Source organism: Notechis scutatus, chromosome 8 (genome assembly GCF_049901735.1).
Source record: "Notechis scutatus isolate UNSWTSFEM ecotype Mainland chromosome 8, rNotScu1.2, whole genome shotgun sequence".
Lineage (NCBI taxonomy): Eukaryota > Metazoa > Chordata > Lepidosauria > Squamata > Elapidae > Notechis > Notechis scutatus.
The window spans coordinates 130,650-156,194 of record NC_142016.1 but is presented as its reverse complement, the minus strand read 5'-3'; the positions used below and the strand labels follow the sequence as shown (position 1 = coordinate 156,194).

At 51.9% G+C, this 25,545-nt stretch overlaps 1 protein-coding gene across 3 annotated transcripts; it reads left to right on the top strand.

The window, feature by feature from the left end:
- Positions 1-21: 21 nt before the first annotated feature.
- Positions 22-17,108, top strand: FHL3 (four and a half LIM domains 3). Of its 3 annotated transcripts, XM_087970427.1 has the most exons (7): positions 8,924-9,352; positions 10,271-10,885; positions 13,707-13,889; positions 15,148-15,322; positions 15,407-15,576; positions 15,695-15,881; positions 15,972-17,108. In XM_087970427.1, exons 2-7 carry the CDS (start codon positions 10,706-10,708, stop codon positions 16,121-16,123), a joined length of 1,047 nt encoding a protein of 348 aa, XP_087826553.1. In that variant the 5' UTR covers positions 8,924-9,352; positions 10,271-10,705; the 3' UTR covers positions 16,124-17,108. The 3 variants fall into 3 exon arrangements, with proteins under 3 accessions (XP_026529560.1, XP_087826554.1, XP_087826553.1); XM_026673775.2 differs by lacking the exons at positions 8,924-9,352; positions 10,271-10,885 and adding an exon at positions 22-109; XM_087970428.1 differs by lacking the exon at positions 10,271-10,885 and having other exon boundaries at positions 8,881-9,352.
- The last annotated feature ends 8,437 nt before the right edge of the window (positions 17,109-25,545 follow it).

Below are 25,545 nucleotides of genomic sequence, written 5' to 3'. Positions count from 1 at the left end.
GCCCCCGCGCTCCCAGGCTCCGCCTCCGGGGGCCAAGGCGGGCGGTGCGCGTGGCTGCTGGGACTCGGCGGGCTGCCTCCGACCGGCCCCGTGGCCCGGACCGCTGCCGGTGAGAGCGGGCGAGGGCGCCGGCGCGGCCGTTCCCAGCGGCTGCCGAAGCGGGGCGGGGGCGGGCGGGCGATCGGAGGGGGACGCCCTTGCCCCTTTGTCTCGGCCTTCCCCGTCTGGAAGGGCAGAGCGGCTGGCGGAGGAGCTCGGGAGGGTCGGTGGGGGCGGAAAGGGCCCGGCGGGAGCGGGGGCGCGGGCGGGTGGGCGGGAGCCTCCCAAAGTGCGGGCGGCAGCAGCCCTCCCGGCGCCCCTGAGGGGCTTTTCCAGGGAGCCGATCGCTTTGGGCGGGGCGGGAGCTCCATGGGGTCGCAGCAGCCTCGCCGCCTTTCGGAGGGAGTCACCGGGACCGCCGCTCCTCTGCCCGGGTCTCCGGGAGGGCGAGGCTGGTGGACCCGCTGGGTGGGTGGGTGGGCAGTAACGGACCCTCCGCCCCCAGGATGGACTCCCAGGACCACCACCACCACCCCGCGGCTGCGGTGCAGGGCGAGGCAGGAGCGGAGGTCTTCGGGGCAGTTGCCCCCCTCCCTTCGCAAGGGCTCTGGTCCCCCGTCCCCTGCCGGCAGTGGAGACTCCCTTTCTGGAAGCAGCGGGTGCCCAGGGGTGGCAGGGCTGCGTCCCTTCTCTCGCCCCGGCGCTGTGGCAGCGGGGCACAAATTGGTGGCCGTCCCAGGGCTCTGGGCTGGGCAGCCCGCTTCGTGCTCCACCCGCTGCCTGCCACCCTGCCATCTCTTCCTACCTCCGAACCCCCTGCCCCCCTCCACTTTGGGTTCGTTCTCCTTCATTCCGTTTGGAAAGTGCAGCTGAAACTTGGCCGAAGCAAGTGCCCAGCCCGCCTGCCGTCTCGGTAAAAGGGTCCCTGCGGTACCGGAAGCTGGCTGTTCTCCTAGTCCCCGTACCCCGATAGCATCGAAGGCGAGGCTTCCTCATTGATGAGAAGGGATGGCTAAAAGGTTGAGCCCTCAAAGAACGGGGCCCTTCTTGCCCTGGAGATGCCCACTTGGCGCCTTAGCAGGCGACGCCTTATGCTGCTCGATCCTAAAGGGGCTCCTGGAGCCCCAGCCGTGGAGGGCTTCCTCTGGGAGCTGCTGGGGCATCGCCAAAGAGCAGCACTTCTGTGAAGAGATCATTGGGGGAGGGGGAATCATTTGCATGTGTTCAGACTAGGAGAAAAAAGCGAGGTGGAATGATAATACTTGACTGCAGAGCATTTGCGCAGTATTTTCCTGTTGTGATGTGTGGGTGTGTTAAGATCCTGACCAGGGTCCCCCTCCAGGATGTGGTTTTGGCTTTTCCTTGGGAAGCAGGAAGGCTTCCAGCTGTAGGAGGATTTTAGTTGGAGACTTCAGTTCCAGGAACTACTAGCTGTTGCTTGGAGGATGTTCTTGCTGGGATGCTGTGCCATTAAGCTGGCTGGGTCAGCATAAGCTCAGGGCCAATAGTGCCAACCCATGAGGATGGGAGACTATTTGATTTCCTCATACCACCCGCTTTCTAGATGGAGTGGTATTTGGAGGATTGACATAAAAGACAATTTGGTGAGCAGAACCCGTCTTCAAAGGGATCTCGCTAGATTTGACACTGGGCCCTCTCCGATAATATACAGCCCAGTAGTGAGAAATGTGGCATTCTGCATTTAAATAGGGAAAACCAGATGCGCAGTAAGGCAACATTTGGCTCACCAATTGTGTGTGTGCAAAGGTCTGGGTGTCCTAGGAGACCACAGATTAAGCCAGTAGTGTGATCACTGTAACCTTGGGATACATCAACAGGGTTGAAAGGTTGAAGGAGTAGTTCTACTCTATGTTAAACTGGTCATGCAGCACCTGGAAGAGTTCTAGCCACTGCAATGCCAGATATGGGCTTTCTATACATGTGATATATTTGCGACTACTGAACAATGCTTTGTTCTCACAACACACTGGATTCCAGTGACTCTGGAAGCTGGGGGTGCCTGGAGGAGATTCGGGGGGGGCATTTGTGAGATCCAAAGACAGCAAATCAGCTTAGTTACTGGCAGAATACTTGCTCTCTCAGACATATCTGCCGTTTTCTGTACAGTCTGACCTGTTTCCCTGGGGAAAGCTTGAGTCCCCTCACAGGCCAGAACCTAACTGCCTGATTAAAATCTGATCTACCCATATGCACATTGGCAAAATGAGTAATTTGCTTCCTGCCCACATGGCCAGCTCTCTATTTATTACAGATTTCCCAGCTCTACAAGAACCCTGAGCAATGTAGCCTAAAGAAAATCTGAAGCCTGGGGAAAGATAGAGGATTTCAAAGCTCTTTCCAATGCAGCCAGGGAGGGAGCCAGTCATATTTAGGGGGGGACGGGGTGGGGGGGGAATAAAGCCAAACAGTCAGCTCCAGTGGCCCATTGCCTTGAACTTTTGCTACTGCAAAATAAGCGCTGCCAGGGCTGCTGAACTCTGGCCAAAGAAAACGGTGGCTCAGTAAAGCTGGTTGGGAAATGGTGTGCAGCATCTATTAAATCGGATCTCTGCTATTCCTGGAGCAGCAGCTCTTTCTGTGGGGCCATGCTGCATTCCGTAGGGGATCCATCCCCAGGAACAGGGCCAAGGGACAGCCAGCCTGGAGACGGACGTGGCTGCGAGGCACCGCTAAGCCTAACAGCGTCTTGTTGCTGGCTTTCAAAGCAGAAAAGCCAGCTCAAGCCCATAGCCTCCTGCGTGGCCTCTGTAGCACCTTGAGATGCCTCCCTCCACCTCCTCATTCTCTGGCCAAGATGCTGAAAGCTTTCTGAATTTTTGGTCGGCAGCTCAAAGCTTGGCCTGGAAGCATGGGACTGTGGTGCGGGTGCAAGTATGCCTTCAGGATGCTCTCTGGCCTGGCCGATGCTTACGATGAAGTCTGGTCCCCTTGTTTGCTGCTGTTTTCCTTGCTGAGAGTTGGCTTAAGAAAAAGGCCCTTGCTCTGCTTCTGGTATCCTCTCCACCCCAAGGGCCACGTCCTTCCAGCGAGGGACAGATTGAAGAAGCAGGGACAAATATTTTCCTAGGTTCCCTGGGGTGGGGGGGGAAGAGCTTGCAAACCCTCCCACAGTGTTTGGGTCAGGGACTCTGGAGGTATGAGTCATGGTCTCCCTCCTGCTTCTACGTGGACCTCATGCCAAGGGGTGGGGCTGCTCTTTCCCTCCATCTCCTTCACTGCAAAGGCCACCTGGCTCTCACATATCTTGAGCTACACCATAAAGCAATAGGAAATTGGGGCCTGGGGGCAACCCATAAATCCTTTGTTCAGACACTCCCCAGGCACCCAGGTCTTTCAAAACCAGGATTTGCAAATGCAGTAACCATCGACTTCTTGTTTAAAAGTTCTCTTGCATTTATCCTACACTAGTTGTCCTAGTTTGGCAACCAGGTATCATTCAAGATCCACGCAGTCTTCCATGAATCACCCAGCGAAGCAGATACTTTACATGAAATAAATAGCGACCCAAAGGGCTGGTTTGGCAGAGGTACAGAGAAACCCTGTGAGCTTGGGGCCCCTGAGGCTGCAACATGGGTGCCAGAGAGAGTCGGCTTCTCCAGAGCCCCTCCTTTTGAGCCTTCTGGGGTTGGGATCCCTTCTGAGGCTGCTGAAGAAGCCACCGCATCCACCAACTCGCCCCCAGCCCTGGGCAGGTTGACTCAGTGGTCTGGAATGTTCTTTCTCCAGATCTTTCCACCCCATTTCCCCCACCGCCAGCCCGCCTTCCTGGAGAAACCACCTCTTTTGTTGTCGGATGAAGCCATTCTCTCTGAGGGATCTGGAGAGGTTCCCATGCAGAAGCCAAGCTCTTGCTCAGAGAGGCTTGGCCCAGGGCGGCGTGGCTTTGCTTTTGCAATGTGGCTTCTTCCCTCTTCTCCCTTCCTCCCAGCCGCCGATCCATTTCACAACCTCAGGGAGGCCACGGTGAGCCCTAAGCCTGGAAGGCAGGCAGCTCCCTGCACCTCCTACCAGGCTCCAGTCTGGTTCCCAGGTGGGGAAGGGGGCTCTGTACTTGCTTCCTGCCCTCCTGGGTGCCAGGCTCTGCCGGGTCTTAGGCTGCCTCCTGGGCTGGCCTTGATCCCCGCCAGGGTTGTGGGGATAGACTCGGGCAAATGGAGGGCATCTTGGCGGCCTTGTCTGTGCCAGGGATCCACGTTGGCAGCCCCACGACACAAGGGTTGTTGGGAATGCTCTTTTCCCTTTTGCAGCCCTGGGTTCCCCAAAGGACCCTGGCTGGGCAACGTGAAAAGGGAAGGGGAAACCCAGATTTAAGTCATGCTGCCCTGATGTGCCAAGAGAGAGGCCTCAAGCTCCCAATGCTGACCAACTTCCTGTGCCTGGGTCAGTGGGAGGAAAGTGGAGGTTGCAGGGTATAGAGTGCAACTGCTTCCTTGTGGGCAGCCCAGAGCCTCCGATGCACAGCATTCGCCTGCAGGCTTCGCCCTCTTCGGCCCGGCTGTGACTGCTGCAAGTTCCGGCAGAACAGGTGGGAGGTGCAGGGGGTCTCTGTGCAAGGATCCCCTTGACAGGGCCTCAAGGCATTCAGGAGAACGTGGTTAAACCCACTGGGCACGAACCTTAAGGGAGCAGCAGCCCTCCAGCTGCAGTGGAGCCCCTCCTCAAGACACCCCATTTCTATATCTCTGGGGGGCTCCCCCTCCCCTCCCGAGGCCCTGTCTCCTGCCAAGAGCAGCTGCTGGCTTGAATCCTCTGCTCTCACTAATGCCTGGCATCTCAGACCAAAAATCCTGGCTCAGAGGAGTGCCTGGAGGGTCCAAAGCAGCTGGCCAAGACCATGGCGTCCTCCCAGGTTGGAGCTGCCCTTTCCCACCTGCTCTCTTTGTCATCAGCACATGCCTGCCTAGTCTTTCCCAGGCTGTGCAGCAACCAAAATAGGCTCGGGGATTGTCACAGGCAGCTCTGTTCCTCGGTTGCCTTTGGGTGCCAACCGTCTATTGATTCCGCCCCTTTTTGCTACACTTGGTCAGGAATCAGGGTGATCATTGGGTGGTGTAACTATAGCCGGGAGGGCGGGTGTTAGTAGATCATCCCCTTGCACAAAGAGATGATGATGATGATGGGGAGAACTTGTCTGGGGCTGCGGAGGATGTGCTGCTCCTCCATACAAAGCTGAGCCTCCCCCTGCATATGTAGCTACCATTTGGTTCAGCCTTCTCTTCTCTCACTCAGCTACTGAACAAGAAACCAGGAGCCAGGATAGGATTCAAAAGCACATTTATTATTCACCAGGATCCGGTCTACCAATAGTCAATGCAAATTGGCACCAGATAAGAGTTTCTGGACTTCCAAGGGGGGCTGGATGTAGGTCTCTTCCAGAGACTCCAGGCTGATGGTGCATTGGTCCCCACGCTCAGGCTCAGCCTGGTCCCCTCCTGCAGAACCACCTTTCAAGAAGAGCCCTAAGGGAGACTCCTTGAAGCCGCCCCTGCCTCCTCCTGCTTGAAGGCTGCTCTTGGCCTCTTTTCTAGGCAACTCTGTTCTAAAGTTGGATGGGAAATGCATGCGCTGCTGTGTGTCCGTTGGGAGCTGCCAAAACGCCACTTGCTCTTCACCTTTAGAGAGAGGTTTGCTATTGTTGTACCTATGTGTATTTTAAAGGGCTCTCGGACGAAAGACTGCAAGAATTCACATCAGATACCAATATACCCCACACCCTTGTTTAGAATGATAGGCATTTAATTGTTCAGGGGTTTTGAGCATTGCAGCTGACATTTCCTGCACCATTGAACTGACCGATAAGCAGGTTGGCACTTCTGCTTGAGACGCATTCTTGTGCTTCACGACATCTTGGCCCTTGACCCAACTTTGCAAAGAAGGGGAAAACTGCTTGGGTTTCTGGCTCCTTTTTGAACCAGGGTGTTGCAGCAACTACAGACTGTATTGGAGTGTTTGATACAGAGCCTAAAGTTACCAATGGCTCTGGGGCTCAAATTGCCACTGCTCTTTCAGCCTCTTGTCTGGAAAGCTCTGAAGCTGACTTGCCAGCTGTCAAAAGTCAGGACTAATTTGGATATGACTCCGTTTGAATCCCAAGCATGGCAAAGCTTTCCAGTCGGAGTGACAAGGATAGCTGAAGAGGAGAAGGAAGGGCGGGGGCGAGATAAAGGAGAAAAAAAGTTTTCTCCTGAGCAGCAGGTCTGTACTAAACATGGCTGATATTTGACAATAGGGTAAATAAATGCTGATATTTGGTTTGTAAAGGCCTTTTACAAAATAGAGGCAATACGCAGATGCAATCCTCCTCAGTTCTCTTGTCTGAAAACTCTCGTGCTGACCGAACGAAAGCAGATGGGTGGGAAAGGTTGCCCCTTTCCCCTCCACGTGTTTAGAGGTTCATGAGTGCAAAACCTTTGGGATAGATTGCCAGTGGGGGGCTTCCTGCCCTGGATTGGGCCCTTTGGCCCTTCTGCCTTTGCCTGTGGCTGTCCCCTGCATGTCCAGGTGGAGGAAGTGGGGGCAGAGTAAAGATGGAAAATCCCACTTGCACCTCTTCCTATCCCCGGCATTAAGAACATAAGTTAGTTTATGTTAAAAACGTAAGCTGGCTTTTGCCTTTTGCAACAAGGGTGCCTTATTCTGCCTTTTCAGATGGCGCTGTCTGATTGGGACGCCCCATCTGATACGTGCCATCAAGTCAACGTTCTTGGTGACCTAGAGGGGAAAGGGGCCTGGCCTCAGGTCCTCCAGTGGTGCCCATCACTCCTGTCACAGAGGCCGCTGTCCCCAGCTTAGAATGCGGAAAGCCAACTGGCTCCCTCCCTGGTGGTGTCAGTCTGTCTCCTCAGTGATTCAGGCCTGGCGCCGGCAGGTTTGGGTGTTTTGCAACTGCTTTTTTGCCCAAAGGTGAAACTTTCAGCCGAGCAGGAAGCTTCCTTGTGGGTTTCAGAGTCGCCCTCCCTTGCAGTGTACTTGACCCACCTGGGGGCTGAGCATGTTCAGCCTCAACCCAGCGGCTGTTTGTTGAGAGCACCTCTTCCTCCTAGGTTCTCGGCCACCATGGAGGGCCCAAGAAGCCCTCTTAGCTGGCAAGGTGCCAGGTCAGGGCTCTCCAGCAGCAGCTGCAGCACACCCCAACCTTATTTTATACTCGAACCCCTCCCTCCCTCCCTCCCTCCCACATCTGAGGATGTATGCAAGAGGTGATGCCTAAGTTCCCCCAGGGCAGGTTGGAGGAGGCCTGTGAAAATATCATGGTAGATGTCGGCTTATTGAACAGTGTTTATATTGGACTCTGGGCAGCACTGCCAGTCAATAGAAGTGGAGTAATGCAATAATGTAATAAAATAATCTGTCCACCCATAACCACTACATCACTACAAATACAAGTAGTCAGCTTGGGCTAAGCTCTGTTGGAATCTTGCTGGCTTTATCTGCTCTGAGAAATGCCAACAGGGTGGAAGCCACTCGCTCGTCCAGAGGACGTTCCAAAGAGAGGGTCTACCCCAGGAGCGGGTCCCTGCCTTATCCGTTTCCTACGCACTTTAGGAGGAGGGGGGCGTTCCCCGTGAGCCTCTCCTAGAAGGCTGGGCCAGGTGGGCAGATCCCAGTGCCGTCTCTCCTGAAGGGCTTTAGGAATAGAAGCAGCACTGTGTCCTGGGCTGGAAGTCTCCTGTGGTGACTTCAAGGTGGCATTTCTCAACCCTGGCAGGACTCACAGGATGCTTTTACACCGTCTCCCTGGCATGTTCCTTTCATTACCCAGTAGGGCTGCAAGTTGAGCATAGTTTTCACCTGCTGTTTATGCAGGTCCCACAAAATCAGGAGGCCTCTTCCCCAGGGCGTATGTCCCCTGCCAGAGGGCTCCTGGCAAAGCAGGATGTAATCAGAAATTGTTCTCCCCCCCCCCCCGTCTGGACCGGGGATGTGGGGGGAGATGTCTTTGCCATCAACTCAACTACAGTGGGGCGGAGGTGGGAGTTCTGAATGTGAAAGGAGTTAGACTCCTTACTTCCAGGAGGAGGACTACTCGGGCTGCCTCTCAGATCCATGGTTCACAGTTGCCCGTGGGGGGAATCTGTATTTTCCCAGTTCCCTGGACTTTTTAGGTGGACGCGGGATGATGTCCCTTTTTTCTCCTCCCAACCCCTTTCATGGTGGCGCCTTCTAGAACTCTATCAGGGTAGGTTTGGTCAGCATGCTTTCTTGGGCCTGGAAGGCCAAGCTCAGTGATGAGACTTCCCACCAAATCTCCCGGTGGAATGGGATGACTTGCCTCTGAACCGTTGCCCCAAAGAGGACATTCATCGGGGCCTTGAAAGGTCAAAGGGCCTCTTCCCGGAAAAGTCCTGCACAAACAACCTCCTTGCTTGAACGTGGGTGGTTTTGACCGGTGGGTTGGGAGCATTGAATCCTCTGCTGCGGCAGGGTTTTAAAACAAGGGAAGAGGCTTTCTTCTTCCTGTGGGCTTGTGCTGGGGCTGTAACGTAACTGATCCTGGATGGCCCGTGCCCAGGCTCTCTGCTGCTAAGGGAATGCTATCCAGCCTTCCCCACCCCCACGGTCCTCCCCCCCCCGAAACACACAGCAGCAGATGGCTGGAGAAGAAGAGCCTGAGCCTGTCAGCTCTCTGTCTTTTCTGACTGAAATGGGGAGGGGGGGGCGTTTCCTTGCTGGAAAAGAGATCAAAGGTTCCTTTGACTGTCAGTACCCAGGATCCCACCACTTGACTTGATTTCTCATCAGGGAGGGAGGGTTGCAAAGCCTTCACACCCTTAAACACCTGATTTATATCCTCCCCTCCCCGTGGCAGCTCTCCAAACAAAGAGTCACCAGCACAGAGCAGCAGCAGCAGCAGCAGCAGCGAGCCTGTTTTGACCAAATTTGGGGAAAAAAAGTTCCCTGGAGCAGTTGAGCAACTTGAGGATGTGGAAGATGGAGAGCTGCTGCCTCCCCTGGCTGAACACCCAGCCAGTTCTAAGGGGCACCGTCTCCACCTCCAGTTTTCTGTTTTGGTTTGGCCTGAGTGCGACAGAGCAGCTTCCTTCCTTCCAGCCCTGCTTGTTTTGGGGAGCCCTGCATGCGATGAGGACACGGGCTGGATAATCAGACCACCCGGGACTCTGGCCGTGGGGCCTGTGCTCAAGCATGCTGGGCTCTGGGAAGGCAAAGGGCAGAGTTGCCATCTTCTCTCGTCTTGGGCTGCCAGGGAACTGCTGGCTGCTTCTCCCCATCTGCCCGTCTACTTGGCTCTCGGCTCACTGAAAGGGGAGTCGACTTATTCAGAAGACCCCAGGTGAGCTACAATTCCAAGGATTGCTTGCGATGGATGTTAATAACTTTAACAATTCCACTCTTTCTGGAAGCCTTCAAACACTTTGTCTGTTGTGGACAAATGCCTTTCCCGTTGCTTCTGGCCCCAGGGTGGGGAAGGAGAAGCAGGCTTTTAAGGGAAGGTTCTAGACCAGGTCATGTGGGAAGCATCTCTTTTCCAGCCTCCTTGGTTGGCAGACCAATAAGCTTAGCATGTCACCCCTAAGGTTGCCTCCAGGCCAAAGAAACCCTCGCAGGCCAGTACAAGAATTCAAAGGGCCTGGACACAGGGAGGCCATGCTTGCCACGACGAGTGGAATGACCTGTCTCCAGAGGTTATGGGTGTTCCATCCCTGTCTGAAATGGTATGGGGTCTCCTGTTTGGGCAGGGGGTTGGACTAGGAGACCTGCAAGGTCCCTTCCAGTCCTGTGAATCTGTACCCTATGCCTTTCTGGAGCAGATGCCTTGCTCTGGAGCTTGCCCTTGGGAAGGAGAAAAAAATAGCCCGATGTTTGAAGGATGCTGTCCTTTCCCCCCACTTGTCTTCTCTCGGCACCTTCAGTTGTTCTTCACGGGGTCTACATTGAACCTATTCCAGAAGTCTTCTTAAGGGGAGGGGGCATCCAGAATGGGACAGCCCTTGAGAGGCATCCAACTGAAGTCGGAGAGGGGGGGGGGGTGGCTATCCTGTCCATGGAACGTGATGCCACCCCCTCACCCACCTAAAAGGGCACAGCTTCTTTGCTGATAGGGGGCCCTGCTGGGTCCTATTCAGTTGCATATCTGAGCATTATTTTTTACTCCTTATTTCTGTTAAATTTAATTTCATTACTCTCAGCCCTTTCCCCCTATCTCTCATGTTTGTTGTGAATCTTATTACTGTATATTTCTGTCTTTTAGGGTATGAACTATTCTACATTTGTGCAAATTTCATAAGCGTTTTCTCCATCTTAATCCTTCTTGATCCAAAATTTTAATCATTCCATAATGGTGAAAAATAAAGGCCAGGAATGATCTTTGGGGCATCTCACCTGTTGCATGCCTCCATTTGATGAGGAATAACAACTGATCATCTTTTAGGATGTTTTTGGGGCCAGGAAAATCCTAAGAATCCTAGAACATCATCAGCATGCCACAGTGGACCTTATCTAATACTTCACTGAAAACAAGATACACGTTTACAGCAGTGTTCAATGCACTGGGGAAATTATCCAGTCAGAAGCATGAGATGAATCTGGCAGAAAGCCCATGCTGGCGTTTTCCATGTGCTCTTCTGAGGCTGGTCTGTAATTTCTCGGAGTTTCCTTTCTTGCCTTTTCCTTCGAGGCAGGGACCATGCGGGCCCTTTCCCAGCCGCCCTGCACTCCCCTGTTCTGGGTTTCTCAAAGGCAAACGAACGCACCAAAGGATTGCCTAGGCCTGCCCTTCGGTTCCTTTCTTCCCTGCAGTTTAACTGGTCCTGGAGATTTCAACTCACCCAAAACAAAGAGCTGCCCTGGATTAGATTTCTGTCAAGTAAATCCTGCTGCCTTTCTTGTTGCTTCTGTTTCTTTCGAATAACTGTTGCATTTTGGTGGCTCCACCTGATCTCCCTTGAGCCTGTCGTGTTTTTGCTCTCATTATTTTTTACACTGAGCGTTACTGTAGAAGCAGCAGAGGTCATGAACCTCATCAGCCAATATTCTGGTTTTTCTTCGGGTGGTTTAAGACCGTGGCTCCCACCCTTGCCAACTTTGCGGACCGGTGGGGGAGGCCAGGGAAGAGGAAATGGTGCCTTGTGAGTGGCAGGCAATCACGCCTGTGTGTGAAGCTCCATTTGTGCAAGCGATGGCTTCACACGTGAAGCTCTCTTTGGGTGCACCTGCTGCTCACATAAATGGAGCCTCACACCGTGTGCAAGCGGAGCTGTGCACTCGCCTGCCACTTGCCCAGCCTAGTTCTGAATGGGCCCTGGGCCTGGGACCCCTCCTCTAAAAGGCCCTCCTCCAGCAACATCGTCCCTTTCTACAATGCCTGTCTCTCTATGGGACGGGGTTTCTCATCCTCAGTTGCTACTTAAAGTCTCCCAAACTAATTTTACCTTGTTAACCAAGCACGTTTCTCCCCCCACCCCCACCCCAACCCTTGTTTGATGTCAAGTGTCCTTTGTGTAGATGTTTCAGGCCCTGGCCTCAGAAACCATTTCCCCCACCACCACCCCATGGTCACCCCTTTTGTGTAGCCGTGTCATGACTTGCAGGGATCTGATTTGCCTCTCAGTCGGTCAAAGAGGCCTGAAGACCAAATGGATGGAGGAGCCTGGGGTGTCTCGGCTGCATCTCTCCCCCCCAAGTGTCTTCCACTCATCTAAGCAGGAAGGAATAATTGCCTCGTGGGTGGACTGGAAAGGTCTTGCGAGTTGTCCTGTCATGTCCTTGATCTTTACTCCAGGCAGACAGTGTAACTCTTCAGCTAATAGGTCCAGTCAACATACCTTTTGTTTCCATTCCTTCTGTAGTCATGAATCACCACCTACCGTGGTTCTTCTTTGTCTTCTTATCCGGCACAATCTCCTCCTTAGCAGGCTTTGGAGATCCAGCCTCTCTCTCTCTGTTGCCATGTTTGGCTTCTAAGAGCCTGAACAAGGTTTCTGGAGGGCTTCCTTTGCTTCTGGGCATGGCCCTCCTTTCCTGGGCTGCTCCCAGTTCGTCTTGTCTTCTTGTGGAGGAAGTCTTCATTCTAGCACCTCCTGCCTTTGCACGTGCACATCCTTTGCACATCCTTTCTCACCAACTCAGGTGTGACCCTCTGCTGCTGCTGCTGCTGCGGTTCTTCACAGACTGTCACAAACTTGCCAATGCAACTGATGCACACCACACTGTTTTCAAGCAGGAAGATCAGCATTGCAGGTCCACAGCTGCAGGCTCTTGTCCATGTTTGTTTCACTGAGCGCCACTGAAAGCTTCCCCTTTCTTCTCCTGTTCCCTTCAGGCCGTCCCATTGCCCAAGTGCAAACTCTGGTTTTAGAGGAAGAATTTGTTAAGGAGTTGGCTCCCTCCCCTCTCACCCCCCACTGCTGTGGGAGCCTCATTCTCACCATTTCTGAAGGTGAGATGTTGACTCACAGGGAAGCGAGGCATAGTGAGACCTACAAAATAGCCTCTGTTTCTAAGCACATGAGGAGCACATAGGAGGAGGGCTGTTGTCCCTGGACACTGTTGGACGTCCAGTTTCAAACGTAAGGAAATATTTTTAGTTTGGAGAAGGGACAAAAGACGATGCTTGCACGCCGTCCACTTGGAATATTGCAGGAGAGCAGGGTGGCCCCGTTCACTGGAGTTGTTAGATCAAATAATAAAGACCTGTCTTTCTTATATAGCAGCTAAATGGGTATTATTGAATGTAAAACTAGCCATTTTGTTCATATTGTGGAATATCAAACTAGCCATTGGCTAGCCATTCTCTGCTATTGGAGAGCCAGGGTGTGATGGTTCTGCTCAAGAGAGCACTTGTGCCAGGAGATGGGGCCCTTGGCTTGGCAAGAATCAGTGGAAGTTGGGCTTCTGTTGCAACATGGCACTGCATGTGCTGCTTTTGCAGTTTCCCTCTTCATACTCCCTCCTCCTTCCTTCTCTGGTTTATTTCAAAAAGTATTGAAATGCTGGAATTTCCTGGAGGCTACAGTGATTGCTCACCCTCTCCCAGTTTCAGGACAGCTAGTCCAGGCATGCTAACACGGGAACTCCTGGCTGGAGACCAACCCATTGGCTCTCTTGTAAGAGGACAGCAGTTCCTTGCTCATCGGGTGAGGAAGCTGTATAGGTGACTGGCAGGAGAGGAGAGGTCTGGAGGAACTCCCCTGCGTTTGCTGCCCTGGAAGACCAAGGCAGAGCAAAGGTGCTCCCTTCCTCACCACTCTGGCCATGTGGGAGGGCGGCCTCTATGAAAGCTTCTGGGGAGAATTGGCTTTCTGCCAGTGTGGAGTGGTGGATTTGCCCCCAATCCCAGATGGGTGCCTGGCTGAGAGCCAAGGGAAGCTGGAGGGCTCCCTAGCCAAGGGTGTCCCAAATACCCAGAGTTTTTAAATGGACGGCTGGCATCGCCAGTGAATGCTGAGAGCCGCTGAACACCGAGCCCATCCAGACATTTAGAAAACTGCGTCCAGAGTTGGATTCTGAAAGCTTCTGTTTACCTTGCAGCTCCTTCCTTCACCACTCAGCACCAGGGCAAGGGGTGGCTTGTGCAGCTCCTTCCCCCCCCGGCTTGTGTGGGTATGCCTAGAAAAGGAAGGTGAGCAGATCTTCCCCCGAAACTTGGCTGGGGAAGTCAACGGCGGTTTGTTTTTCTTGTTTCCCAGGAAGCACCTCGACTTCCAGCCAGCAACATGACGGAAGGCTTTGACTGTGCCAGCTGCAAGGAGTCTCTTTACGGGCGCAAGTACATCCAGGGAGATGAGGGTCCTTTCTGCATCCCATGCTATGACACACACTTTGCCAACACTTGTGATGAGTGCAAGGAGCTGATTGGCCATGACTGCCGGGTGAGGTGCCCCAGTTCTGCTCAGACTGCCCCTGCTTCCACCCCACCCCACCCCCCACCCCCGCAGTTCACAGGGGACCTTTAAAAGGAGAGCCTGAGAAAATATAAAATGCTATCAGGTGATCAAGACAGCAGCCAAAAGAAATCACCCTCAAGGCCCCCCAGCATTCCCCTGGGGCTAAGGATAGCTAAGGAAGGCCGGCCACCTCAGTGAGCAACCTCTTGGGCTCCTGGGCCTTCTGGAGGCTCCACTTTTGACCCATCGTCTCAGCTGCTGGCCTCTTTGGTTTATTCCTCTCTCCTAGCCCCCAATATGAAAGCTCCTGATCCTTCTCCCCCCAAGGCCCTTACTGTGCCTACCAGGGTACATTCCTTGGAGCAATCTCTCCAGGTTCCAGCCCTGAGAATGTGTAGAAGGGATCCAGGAGTCTCTTGACTCACACATGCTACGAAATGGAAACAGTCTGCTCTCTGGAGGCGCCCTTGCCTTAGATGGGGGGGCTGGATTGACAGGATTCAAAAGAGGAGAGAGGGAGGGAGGCGAGGTGATGATGCAGAGACAGATTAAGTCTAAAATGGAGTTCAAGAGTTTTATCAGTTGTTTGTATGCATGTCTGTGTGATGGTGTGTTTTTAAAAAGCCCATTGTCTTTATGAAGACAGCCTGAATGTCTGACAGTCTGATGTGTGCAAACCCAGAAAGCTCTTGCTCACCTGTCTTTGTTCCAAGACAGCTACTTGGAGATAACCTGATGTCCTGGGAGGTTGAAAGGCCCTGATATGGCTTTGTTGCTATTGTCAAACTTAATTGTTTTGCACCAAGTTTGTCCCATTCGTCCTGATAGGCCAGGTCCCATTAGTTGAAGAGAAGCCCCTGACCTGGTGTAGTACACCTTGTGTTGGGACCTGTGATGACGGTGCTTTAGACGTAGGGGCAAAGTAAAGGTGGGTCTGTTGCAGCCTGCTTCCGGTGTTGGCACTGTCTCCTCTCACCCTTTGTTGGGTAGAGTCTTGTCTGCCCGTGTGGATGGGCCTCCCGAGCAAGGGCAGCGCCTCGTCTGCTTTGGGCTGAGCCAAAGCAGATAATAATGTGTCTGCATTGGAGAGAGCTGCAGGTGGCAGCCAACAGGGACGGGCTCGTCTATTTCTAGGGCCACCTGCACGCCTGGAGAGGCCTCTCGCAGGAGGAAGAGGAACCTCGATCCCAGGTGCCTGGAAGCAGAAGGAAACTGGCCTCTGACCCCTGCTTTCCCCCCACAGGAGCTCTACTATGAGGATCGCCATTACCACGAGGGCTGCTTCCGTTGCTTCCGCTGTGACCGCTCCTTGGCCGACGAGCCTTTCACCTGCCAGGGGCAGGAGCTGCTCTGCAACGGCTGCTATTGCCAGGAGTTCTCCTCCCAGTGTGTGGCCTGCCAGCAGGTCGTCATGCCAGGTGCAGTGATGATTCCCCCCAAACCCAGGCCCAGCAGCCCCTGGGCTTTTGGGGGCTCACCCTCCCCCCTCCCTCTGCCCACAGGTTCTCGGAAGTTGGAGTACAACGGGCAGACTTGGCATGAGCACTGCTTCGTCTGCAGCAGCTGCCAGCAGCCCATTGGCGCTCGTTCCTTCATCCCGGAGCAGAAGGAGTACTACTGCGTCTCCTGCTACGAGAGCAAATTTGCGCCCCGCTGCACCCGCTGCAAGAAGGTTGGGTCTTGGCCACTGGAGGGGGAGAGGGAGGGGGATGTGGCTGGTAGGAGCGTCCTAGGGCGGCAGGGGGGGCCCAGCCAGCCCCTGAGATGAGCTTCCACTCCTGTGCTCGCAGTCGCTGACCAAGGGAGGAGTGACTTACCGGGACGAGCCCTGGCACAAGGAGTGCTTCGTCTGCACAAGCTGCGAGGCCCCCCTGGCTGGGCAGCAGTTCACCTCCCAGGAGGACCAGCCCTACTGCGTCAAGTGCTTTGGCAGCCTCTATGCCAAGAAATGCAGCGCCTGCGCAAAGCCCATCACAGGTGAGTCAAGTGGGAGGGTCCCCCAGCCTGGGGAGGACTCTGGAGAGCCAGCTCCCCTGCAGGGTCCCACGCCTCCTCTTTCTTCCGCAGGTTTCGGGGGAGGCAAGTACATCTCCTTTGAGGACCGCCACTGGCACCAGAGTTGCTTCAGCTGCTCCCGCTGTGCTGCCTCCCTGGTGGGCAAGGGCTTCATCCCTGACAACGAGGAGGTCCTGTGTCGTGATTGTGCCGGCAGCCTCTGAAAGGGCATCCCAGGCAGCTGCCCTCCAGATTGTGTGTGTGCCAAAGTTCCCTCCTGGGGCGGCAGGGCAGGGATGGCCCTCCCCTTCCTGGGATTCTTGCTGACTGGCGCCAGCCGCCTCTTTCCTGGCAGACCAAAATGGCAGCCTTCTCACCCGGCCTGCTGCCTCTGAGGAGCTCGAGCCGCTTCCCTTTTTCACTAGCAGCATGGCAGTGAAGTCCACCCCACCCCCGGCTGTGACCTGCCTGGAGGGCCACTTCCCTCTGGGCCCGGAAGAGGGCAGGGCGGGGCCTCTCAGAGGGCGGCAGCCTTCCACCTCCCACCCAAGTGCTTCTTCCCTGGGAGCCACCCCGGTTGTCCAGCAGTTAGTAGGAGCAAGCTCAGCGCTCCCCCCTCCACGGTCATGTTTCTTCCCAGCCTGCCCCCTTTTTCAGAGGAAAGGAGACCTCCGTCCCGAGGCCCCCATGGGGGACCATCTCTCTCATCCACCCCCCACCCCCACAAAGTCCTGGAGTGGCAGCTGGCCCTTTGGCAGGGCACCCCCCACCTTTGCTTTGTCTCCAGGAATCCCTGGGGGGGATTCCGAAAAAGAAAGTTTGCAAGGCACCAGCAAAGGCTCCCGTGTTTTGCTTTCCCAACCCCTCGGCTTGAGTTTTGAGTCCCCTGACCTTCCTTCCCCTCCCCCGCCTCTGGGCCTGGACTTTCTACCTGCTTCTTTCTGTCCTGGGAGTCTCCCACCCTTCAAGTCTGCCTGCCCACCTGGAAGGAAGGGGCTTTGTTGCTCTCTCTGGCCTGGATTTCTTTCTACTTTTCTTTGGTGAAATGCTCTGCATGTTCCTTTAAATGCATTATGTAGCCATTCCCTCAAATGCTTTGCTGTTGGGGAGACCACCAGGGTATCTGCCTGTTGGTGGAGCTGCTTACCTCTAGTCCGTGGATCTCTCCCCTCCTTTTCTGACTTTCTCTAATAAATCATGTTAATGGAGTGTTCATTATTAACTCACCTGGAGAATGGGGGCATGAGATGGGTTTGCTATGCTGGATTCAACGTTTCGTCTTCTCACTGAGCTGTTTCCCAAATCCTAAAAGAATTCAGCACTTCCTCCTCCAACCCACCGACCACCTGATGCTGCTGGGTGTGCCCGGACCTCTTCGCCACCCAGGATTTAGTGCAAGGAAGGGGAAAGGTGCCCCATGACAAAATTGAGGGGTTGCTCTCACCGCAACCAATTGCAGCCCAAGGCTCTCCAGAGTGGGAAGGAGGGGAAAATGCCTGCGACAGAAGTCAAGACTCTGGCAAGCAGTGCTCATAGCAAGGGAACGTCAGCCACAGGGTATGATGGCTTTCCCGTTCAGGGGGCTCAGAAAGCTCGGGAAAGGGAGTGAGTTTGGATCAGACCTTTTGCTGCTTGTAGAAGGCACTCGGCAACGTTAGTTACGGTCCATGCAAAGAGGGTGGCTGGTGTAGCATTTGAACGGGGGGGGGGTGCTCTGCCCCCACCTCTAGGCCCTTGGCAACCGAGCACCTAGTGGCTCTCTACTGCTGGGATCTGTTAGTGGTGGGATATCTCTTCCCAAAAAAGGAAGCGGATCAGGTTTGTTTGGCCAGCAACGTCTGGAACCCATCCCAAGGGGGTGGATGGGTCATGACCTGCCCTCTCTGCCTGGTTTATTTGTGGACTGAAATGAGCTCACGTGGTAAGGCCTGGCAGAGTAGCAGTGAAAAGGGCCTCTGAGCTGGATGAGAAATCAGATGCTCTGGGCAAGGAGATGGAGCTCCAGGGGGAAGGAAGCCAGGCACACAGAAGCCCCACAGGCCACCTGGAGAGGCTTCAGCCAACTTTCCTAGGTCACCATGGGCAGCATGCACCCTTCATGCGTCTCCTGGCAAACCACAATGGTCTAGAATCAGTCCTCCTCCCGAGTCCAGTTATATCTATCACAAAAGATAATCAAGCAGTGGACTTGCAAGCACCAAGAAACAAGTAAGCTATCATTGGAAGCCAACATTGGTCAAAAACAGATCATGCCAGTCAAACCTTATTGCATTCTGTGACAAAGGGACTAAATTAGTGCACCAGTTAAATGCTGCGGACATCGTATGCTTGGAATTTGACGAAGTAGGCCACAAGCTGCTACTTGGTAAAATAGAAAAATGTTGGATACATAGCGTCACCAAAGTATAGTCCTGAATGGAACTATACATGGAAGGAAGTACATAGCAGGGTACCCCAAAGCTCTTGTCTTGGACCCATATTATTCAATATCTTCATAAACAATTTAGACAATTATTTAGAATAGCCAATACACCAGAAGATGGGCTAAAGATCTGGAAGGGTCTCAAACAAACTAGAACACTGGGCCCTATCTAACAAAATGAAATCCATTTAATTATGAGCCAGCAGTATGCTGTAGCTACCAAAAAAGCCAATGCAGTCAGGCTGCCTCAACAGAGGGATTATATCAAGGTCATGTGAAGTGTCAGTACCACTTTATACTGCCTTGCTAAGACTACAGTTGGAACTCTGCATCCAGTTTTGGTCACCACAATAGAAAAAAAAATGTTCTCTAAAAAGAATGTAGAGAACATCAAAAATGGTAAGGGATCTGGAGGCTAAAAGCACGATGAATGGTTGCAGGAACTGGCACTGTCTAGTTTAACAAGGAGTAGGGTGATACAGTAGTCTTCCAATATTTGAGTGGCTGTCCAAGAGAAGAGTGTGTTAACCTATCTCTAAAGTACCTGAAGACAGGACAAGAAGTTACGAGTGGAAACTTATCAAGGAGAGATCCAATTTAGAACTAAGAATTTTCCTGAAACAAAAATGAATAGAATGAATTGCTTTCAGAAGTTGTGGGTGCTCCATCACTGCAGTTTTTTTAAGAAAAAAAAATTAGACAGTTATTTGTCTGAAATGGTACAGAGTGTCCTGCTTGAGCAAGGGGTTGGACTAGAAGTCCTCCAAGGTCCCTTCCAACCCTGGTATTCTGTGCTGTGTAACTATTCTATATATTGATAAGTATTCATGAACCACACTGGTCTAACTTCATTTCTAGCTTTGCTATCTGCCAAGGTGCCTTATATGTTTATTAAAGGAAGTTTTGATGCATCTAAAGGATGTGAAGTAGCTTACAACATTCATAAAGATGAATAGTTCACAATTAAAATTCAGTGACTAAATAACCGGCATATGGAGCCAGTCCTATTTCTATTAAGATCCACATTTCTTGCAGGAAGCTACCAACAATGCATTTTTCAGACTTTTCAAAGTTCTCAAAGCACGATGGCTGTAGCAACAAGCCAAGCCATTGTGCCCATCATATAAAGAATTCAAAGGCAGGCAAAGAAGGTCTTCAGCTAAGATCTTCCCCGTAGGGAGATTGTGAGCAAAAGCACCTTGAAAAGGTTGTCCAAGGTGAAAAGCCCAGTGGTGTTAACTGACCTTAAAAGTCCCTGGTTGCTGCTGCTAATCCCTAGTAAGCCTGTGAGCAGCCACATTTTGCATCCCAAAGCAGGTTTAAACCTAGTCCAATGGTGACATTAATAGATGAAGCTATTCAGCCTTTCTGGGTCATCTCCTTTCTGGGTCATCTCCTTTCATCTGTTCTGTATTCTATATCCCAAAAATCAATTTATTTGATTTATATTGCCTCCCATCTCTTCAATAGCTCTACAATAAAAATAGTCAAAATACATAGCTGGACATCAACCACTCAATTAGCCACACAGTCAGGAGGTTGGCTTAATCCCAGGGCCCCAGGCTTGGGCAAAACAAGTTTTCAAGGGCATGTGATGCCTGTGCCACTGTAATTTGCACCAACTAAAGCTTCCAAATGCACTTCTAAGGGCAGCTCCATTTAAAGCTCATTGCAGTAATACAATCTGGAGGTCACAAAGGCATGGCCACAAACAGAAACACCTCACCCCCCTCCCCAATCCAGGCCTGGGTACAATTGATGTGTGGTCTGAAGTGCAAATGTCCTCCTAGGCAGGGCTACCAACTGCTTCTTAAGCAGGAGCCATGAGTCCAGTAGGATCCTGGTTTGCACACTAGCTCTGTGTAATGAACTTTGGAAAAAGTTCAGAGAAGAGCAACTAAGATGATCAAAAGCCTGAAGACTAAAACAGATGAAGAATGGCTGCAGGATTTGGGTTTGGCTAGTCTAGAGAAAAGAACTAGGGGTGACATGTTAGCAGCATTCCAATATTTGAGGGGCTGCCACAAAGAAGGAGGGGGTCCACCTATTCTCCAAAGCACCAGAAGGTAGAAGAAGCAATGGATGAAACTAATGAAAGAGAAAAGCTACCTGGAATTAAGGAGAAACTTCCTCACAGGGAGGACAGCTGGACTCCAGAAAACTTGGGCACTCCATAATGGGAGGTTTTTAAGAAGATACTGGACAGTCATTTGTCTGAGATGGTATAGGTTCTGCTTGAGCAGGGGGCTGGACTAGAAGACCTCAAAGGTCCTTTCCAGCCCATTCTATTCTATTCTAATGGGCAATAAGAATAAACTTGAGGAGCAAGAGAAAGAGCCATAGCCGAGACAATGGTCAAACAAAAGAAATATTTGGTCTCAGGCAGGATTTGAGAAAACATCTCAGACAAAAACCTCCCTAGTTGTCTTGAAGGGAAGAATAGATACATTCAGAGTTGCAAGATAACGTTACCATAACCTTGTAATAAAAGTAAATATTAGCATAATCTTGGCTTCCTGGTATGGTCTGCTGCAAAGGGCTGACACAATTTTAAGCTGGTACTAATCTATTCTCAACCAAATATGGAAGGTCTCTGAACCAGGAGGTCCAAAACCCCAGATCCATTCAATTTTCTTTGAATTAAGCTGAAGCTTCTTGTGCCCCATCCAGGCCCTCACAGCCTCCAGGCTCTGAGACAAAACTACACACACACAACATCACTCAGACAATCTTTGATGGAAATATCCTAATGTCATCATTGCCAACCATTGGATGACCTCACCCAACAGTTCCATGTAGTCTTAAAACAGGATAGGAGAAGGCACTGAGCTCTGTAACAACCCACAAAAGAGGGGCTTCTTACCCCCTTCCCAACATCAACTAGAACCACCCCAAGGGAACAAAGACAACCAGCATTAAACAGTGCTGCCCATCCCCAACTCCCAGAGCCTAGCCAGAAGGATACCATGATCTCTCCTACGTCAAGAGGAGCAAGGATGGATGCACTATCATCATCCCTCTCCTGCCAGTGGACACCCAAGAGTGCAGTCAATGCCATCTATATCCGGGGTACATACCCAGACCTGAACGCAAACTGAAAGGGGTCCAGATGATCCACTTCTTCTAAGGCCTCCTGAAGCTGCACACCCTTCAACAGTGGCCTTATGAGATGGGAAGGCACCACTGTGACCACCCCCTCTCTCAATGAAGAATTGGTCCCCACCTAGCCCGGGGGGGGGAGGGGGCGGATATCTAACCCTGGGATCTAACATAAGTGGCTGAGCTAACAGTCATGGGCATTCTGTCGCCTGAAGGGATCAAACTTCCCCCAGATAACTAAGCCATCCCCAGCCCCCACAGAACCCGCTCCAAGGCCAGAGTCCACCTTAGATCTGATCCACTTGCTCCATCAGATGGCCTCTCCTCTTCTACCAACACTGACTAGAACCAGCCATGATGGAAGGTGAATCACCATAGCACAGACCCTCTCATCCCAGCCCCCAAAGCTGGACTGTAAGGATGTCATGGTCGGTAGCATCAAAAGCCACCAGGAGGTCCAGAAAGGTGCACCACCTCAATCCCAAGTCCTCCAAAGGTCACTGACAAGCTTGACCAAGGCTGTTTCAGTGCTGTGACCAGCCTGAATGCAGACTGAAAAAGGTCTAGATCAGGGGTGTCAAACACAAGGCCCGCGGGCCAGATCTGGCGGGCAGGGTGATTAGATGTGGCCTGCGGGGTCACCCTGGAAACAGTGGACTGACCCAAGGTTCCTCTGCCAGCAAAAATGGAGCTATCTTTAATTGGAGCCAGTTTGATCTAGTGATTAAGGCTCCAGGCAGACTGACCTCAGCCATGAAAGCTAGTTGGGTGACTTTGAGCCAGTCATTCATTCTCAGCTTTACCCACTTCACAGGGTGGGGAAAATAGGAGGACTGTATGTTGGATATTTGTATAAAAGGCTTAATAAATAACAAACTACCAGATGAAATGAAATACAAACAAAGGCCATCTATCTCAGAGTGCAGAATATGGCAATGTAGCATGATGTAACTCTTTGGGTGCAGGTACTCTTAGTGAGTTCACACCCTCAACAAAATACGTGGGCAGAGACCTGCAACCGGCAGCAAACTGCAAAGGATATAAATGTGGGAATTGTGGTTCAAAAAAGTATCAACAGAAATAAATCTTTTGATATATTCCTTCTTGGTTCAAGTGCACCCATGGGTCAGTTTCCTCTGTCCAAAGGAAGCAATAGGGTTGGTTCAATTCAGAATAATTTGCAAATACATTGCTGGATTCAGCTTGAACACTTACAGTAAGGCACACTGCATCCTGCTTCTTACTGCTTCTTACATGTGGCAGCATTTTGTTACAAGTTATGATGTCTGTCCTTTACCCATATGTTCTGTCTCACCTTTCTTCTTTCAAAAAGATGAAAGAGTATAAACTCTAACAAACACAGGCAGGCAAGCTGGCTCGGACTTCACAGAGTTAATTCTTTGGAACTGATAATGTCCTTGGCATTCCAACACGCTCTGCCTGCCAAGTCCGAACTGAAAACAAGTAAAAAGCTACTTCCAAAAAATTACAAGGCAGACCATAAAATCATTCACAAAGAAAACCTGAAGCAAGATTAAACTTTGTCCCGTACAAAGTTCCAGCCGACAACACACCCACTTTTATCCCCTGTGGGGTGTGGCTCAATGACTCAGCTCACTCTCTGACCCTCCCACGCCTCCTACGTTGCTGCTCACATTTCTTCCTACGACGCTGCTTAGGATCAAGCCAACATTCTTCCTCTTGACTCCCTGTCAGGGGCTGCTCCGATATGCCTTCCTCCTGATTAATCTCAGGCTGTTCCTCTTGGTTGTCTGATGAAACCTGAGGCATTATCAGGGAGGAAGGCATTGCCAGAGAGGAAGGTCCTGGGGAGGAAGGCATTCCCAGTTCCTCCTCCTCATCTTCCGAGTCCTCTTCCTCTAACAGCACAAGGCTCGGGAATCGGAGCCACAACACCCATGTATGTGAGAAGGTGCTGGGCCAGACATGTTTCAATGCCACTGCCTGGGGAAACACTGCTTGCATGGATGTAGAATTTGTAAAAAGCACGTGTGGCATTCCTTTAATTTTTAGTTTAATTGGTTACCCTTGGTGTACATTCAGTTGATAGCACACTGTGCCACATGCATGCACTATGAACCACTCCGAATTGCGCATAGAAGAGCTGGAGAATCTATGGCCTTGTTCAACTGTTGCTGAAGTACAATTCATGGCACTTTTGGCCACACTAATGTAAGCTTTGGCCTGACAAAATTCCGTGCTAAAAAGATGAGCTAGACAAACTTCATAGCCAGAAAGCAAATGCACATAACAGAGATGGAAATAGAACTTAACCCACTGACTGGGTGGAAATTCCTTCTTTGCATTTCACATCTGGAGTAGTGCATGCTGCCTCAAAATGCAGGGAGCTATTATTTGGGTCAACTTTCTTGGATTGTTGGAGTCCACAGAAAGGTGGAGAAGGTGGAGGAAATGTAACAGAAAAAATTATTTATTCATACTTTATTGGCCATCCAAGTGGATTATGAATGGCAAAATAAACTAAAGAAAACATCAAAACACCTAAAAACATGGCATGAAACAGACAGCCCAGACATAAATAATCTAGAGGACAGAAACAACAAAACAGGGACAACTGAACAAATCACAAGCATCAACCTCAGGCCTGGGACCCAAGTCAGGACGGCAGGAGAAGGCAAGGCTTCCCAGGTCCCACAAGATGCCACCTTTAATGGAGGAGACCTGGAGGAGACACACACACCCCGCTGAAACGGACTGGATGGGCAGAAACTGTTGGAGACGAGACGGTTCTCGGGTTCTTCTAGGCATATTGAAGGCTTTACCCCGGCGCTCTCAAACCCGGCTCCTCTCTTTGCCAAATGGAAACTAATCAGAAAGAGAAGCAATCCGGAATTTAAGTGAGGACAATTAACTTGTGGAAGGGCTTCCATCCAGAAGTGGCGGGTGCTCCGTCATGGGAGGTTTTCAAGAAGAGGCTGGACAGCAGCGGGGGTCAAACTCAAGGCCCGTGGGTCAGATCTGGCCCTGGGGCCACGCTGGAAATGGCGAAGGACTGGCCCGCAGTGCCTCTGCAGCAAAAAGGGAGCTGGGAAAGAGGGGGCTGCAGGACACCATTGCAGGTGCAAACGGAGCCCAAAAACGGAGCTCTCCCTGGTCTCACTTTCCTCCGCTGGAGACAAGGGATCCCCCCAGCTTCCCATGACTGATGCCCACCCTGCGGTCAAAGGCAGTGAAATAGAGTTTGACCACAGACGCTTGTCTGAAACAGGATAAAGAAAAAAGGATCTTGCTTGAACGTGAGGCTGGATTAGAACAGTGGTTGCCAACCAGTGGGCCAGGGACCATTGGTGGTCCATGAGAAAATTTTGGTGGTCCGCAGAGAAATGTCACCCCAAAGCAATTAATCCAGGCTGCGTGGGAACACAAGGCTGCGCTGCCCACATGGCCTGCAGGAACACAAGGCTTGCGTCACTTGCATTGTGAACAACTCAAGGTAGTGAGGGGAGGGTGGAAAGGGTGGAAAGGGGGAACTTGCCCCCTCGCCCCATGCATGTGGCTGCTTCTTTCCACTTCTTTCTTCTTCTGCATGCAAGGAAAGCAGCAAAAGTCTTTCTTTCTCTCCCTCAAACTCCACCAGAAATAAGTCTTTAGGAACCTTCAAGGCATCCTGCTCCACTGGCTTGCCGGTGCGACAAGTCTCACAAAGACTCATTTCTGGCAGAGTTTGGGAAAAAGAATGACTTCTGCTGCACCTGCTGCTTTCCTTGCATGAAGCCAAAAGTCTCTCCCTCTGCCCCCCCAATGGAGATGGAATCCTGCGATCCCAAATAAAGAATGATCGATCGGTAGGAAAACGGGGTGCAGAATTTTGGGGGGATTTTCCCAGGGTCTCTGGTCCAAGGGATTTAAAATTATGGGTTTGGTGGTCCCTGAGGTCCAAAAGGTTGGCAACCCCTGAACTAGATGACCTCCAAGGTCCCTTCTCACTCCACTCCACTCCTATTCTAAATTAGAATTTAGAATAACAACTTTGTCTCTTTCAATGCACCCTAATCGGCCTACATTAAAATGGAATGTCCTTGCCTGCAGCTCTCAAAGGGCCCCCAACACACACACACACGCGCGCGCGCGACAGCGCTGTCA

Coding starts and splice junctions, on each gene's coding strand:
- FHL3 (XM_087970427.1), top strand. CDS start 10,706: ATGCGGGCCCTTTCCCAGCCGCCCTGCACTCCCCTGTTCTGGGTTTCT. Junction 10,886..13,706: donor CTGGATTAGATTTCTGTCAA/GTAAATCCTGCT, acceptor CTTGTTTCCCAG/GAAGCACCTCGACTTCCAGC. Junction 15,577..15,694: donor GCTGCACCCGCTGCAAGAAG/GTTGGGTCTTGG, acceptor CTGTGCTCGCAG/TCGCTGACCAAGGGAGGAGT.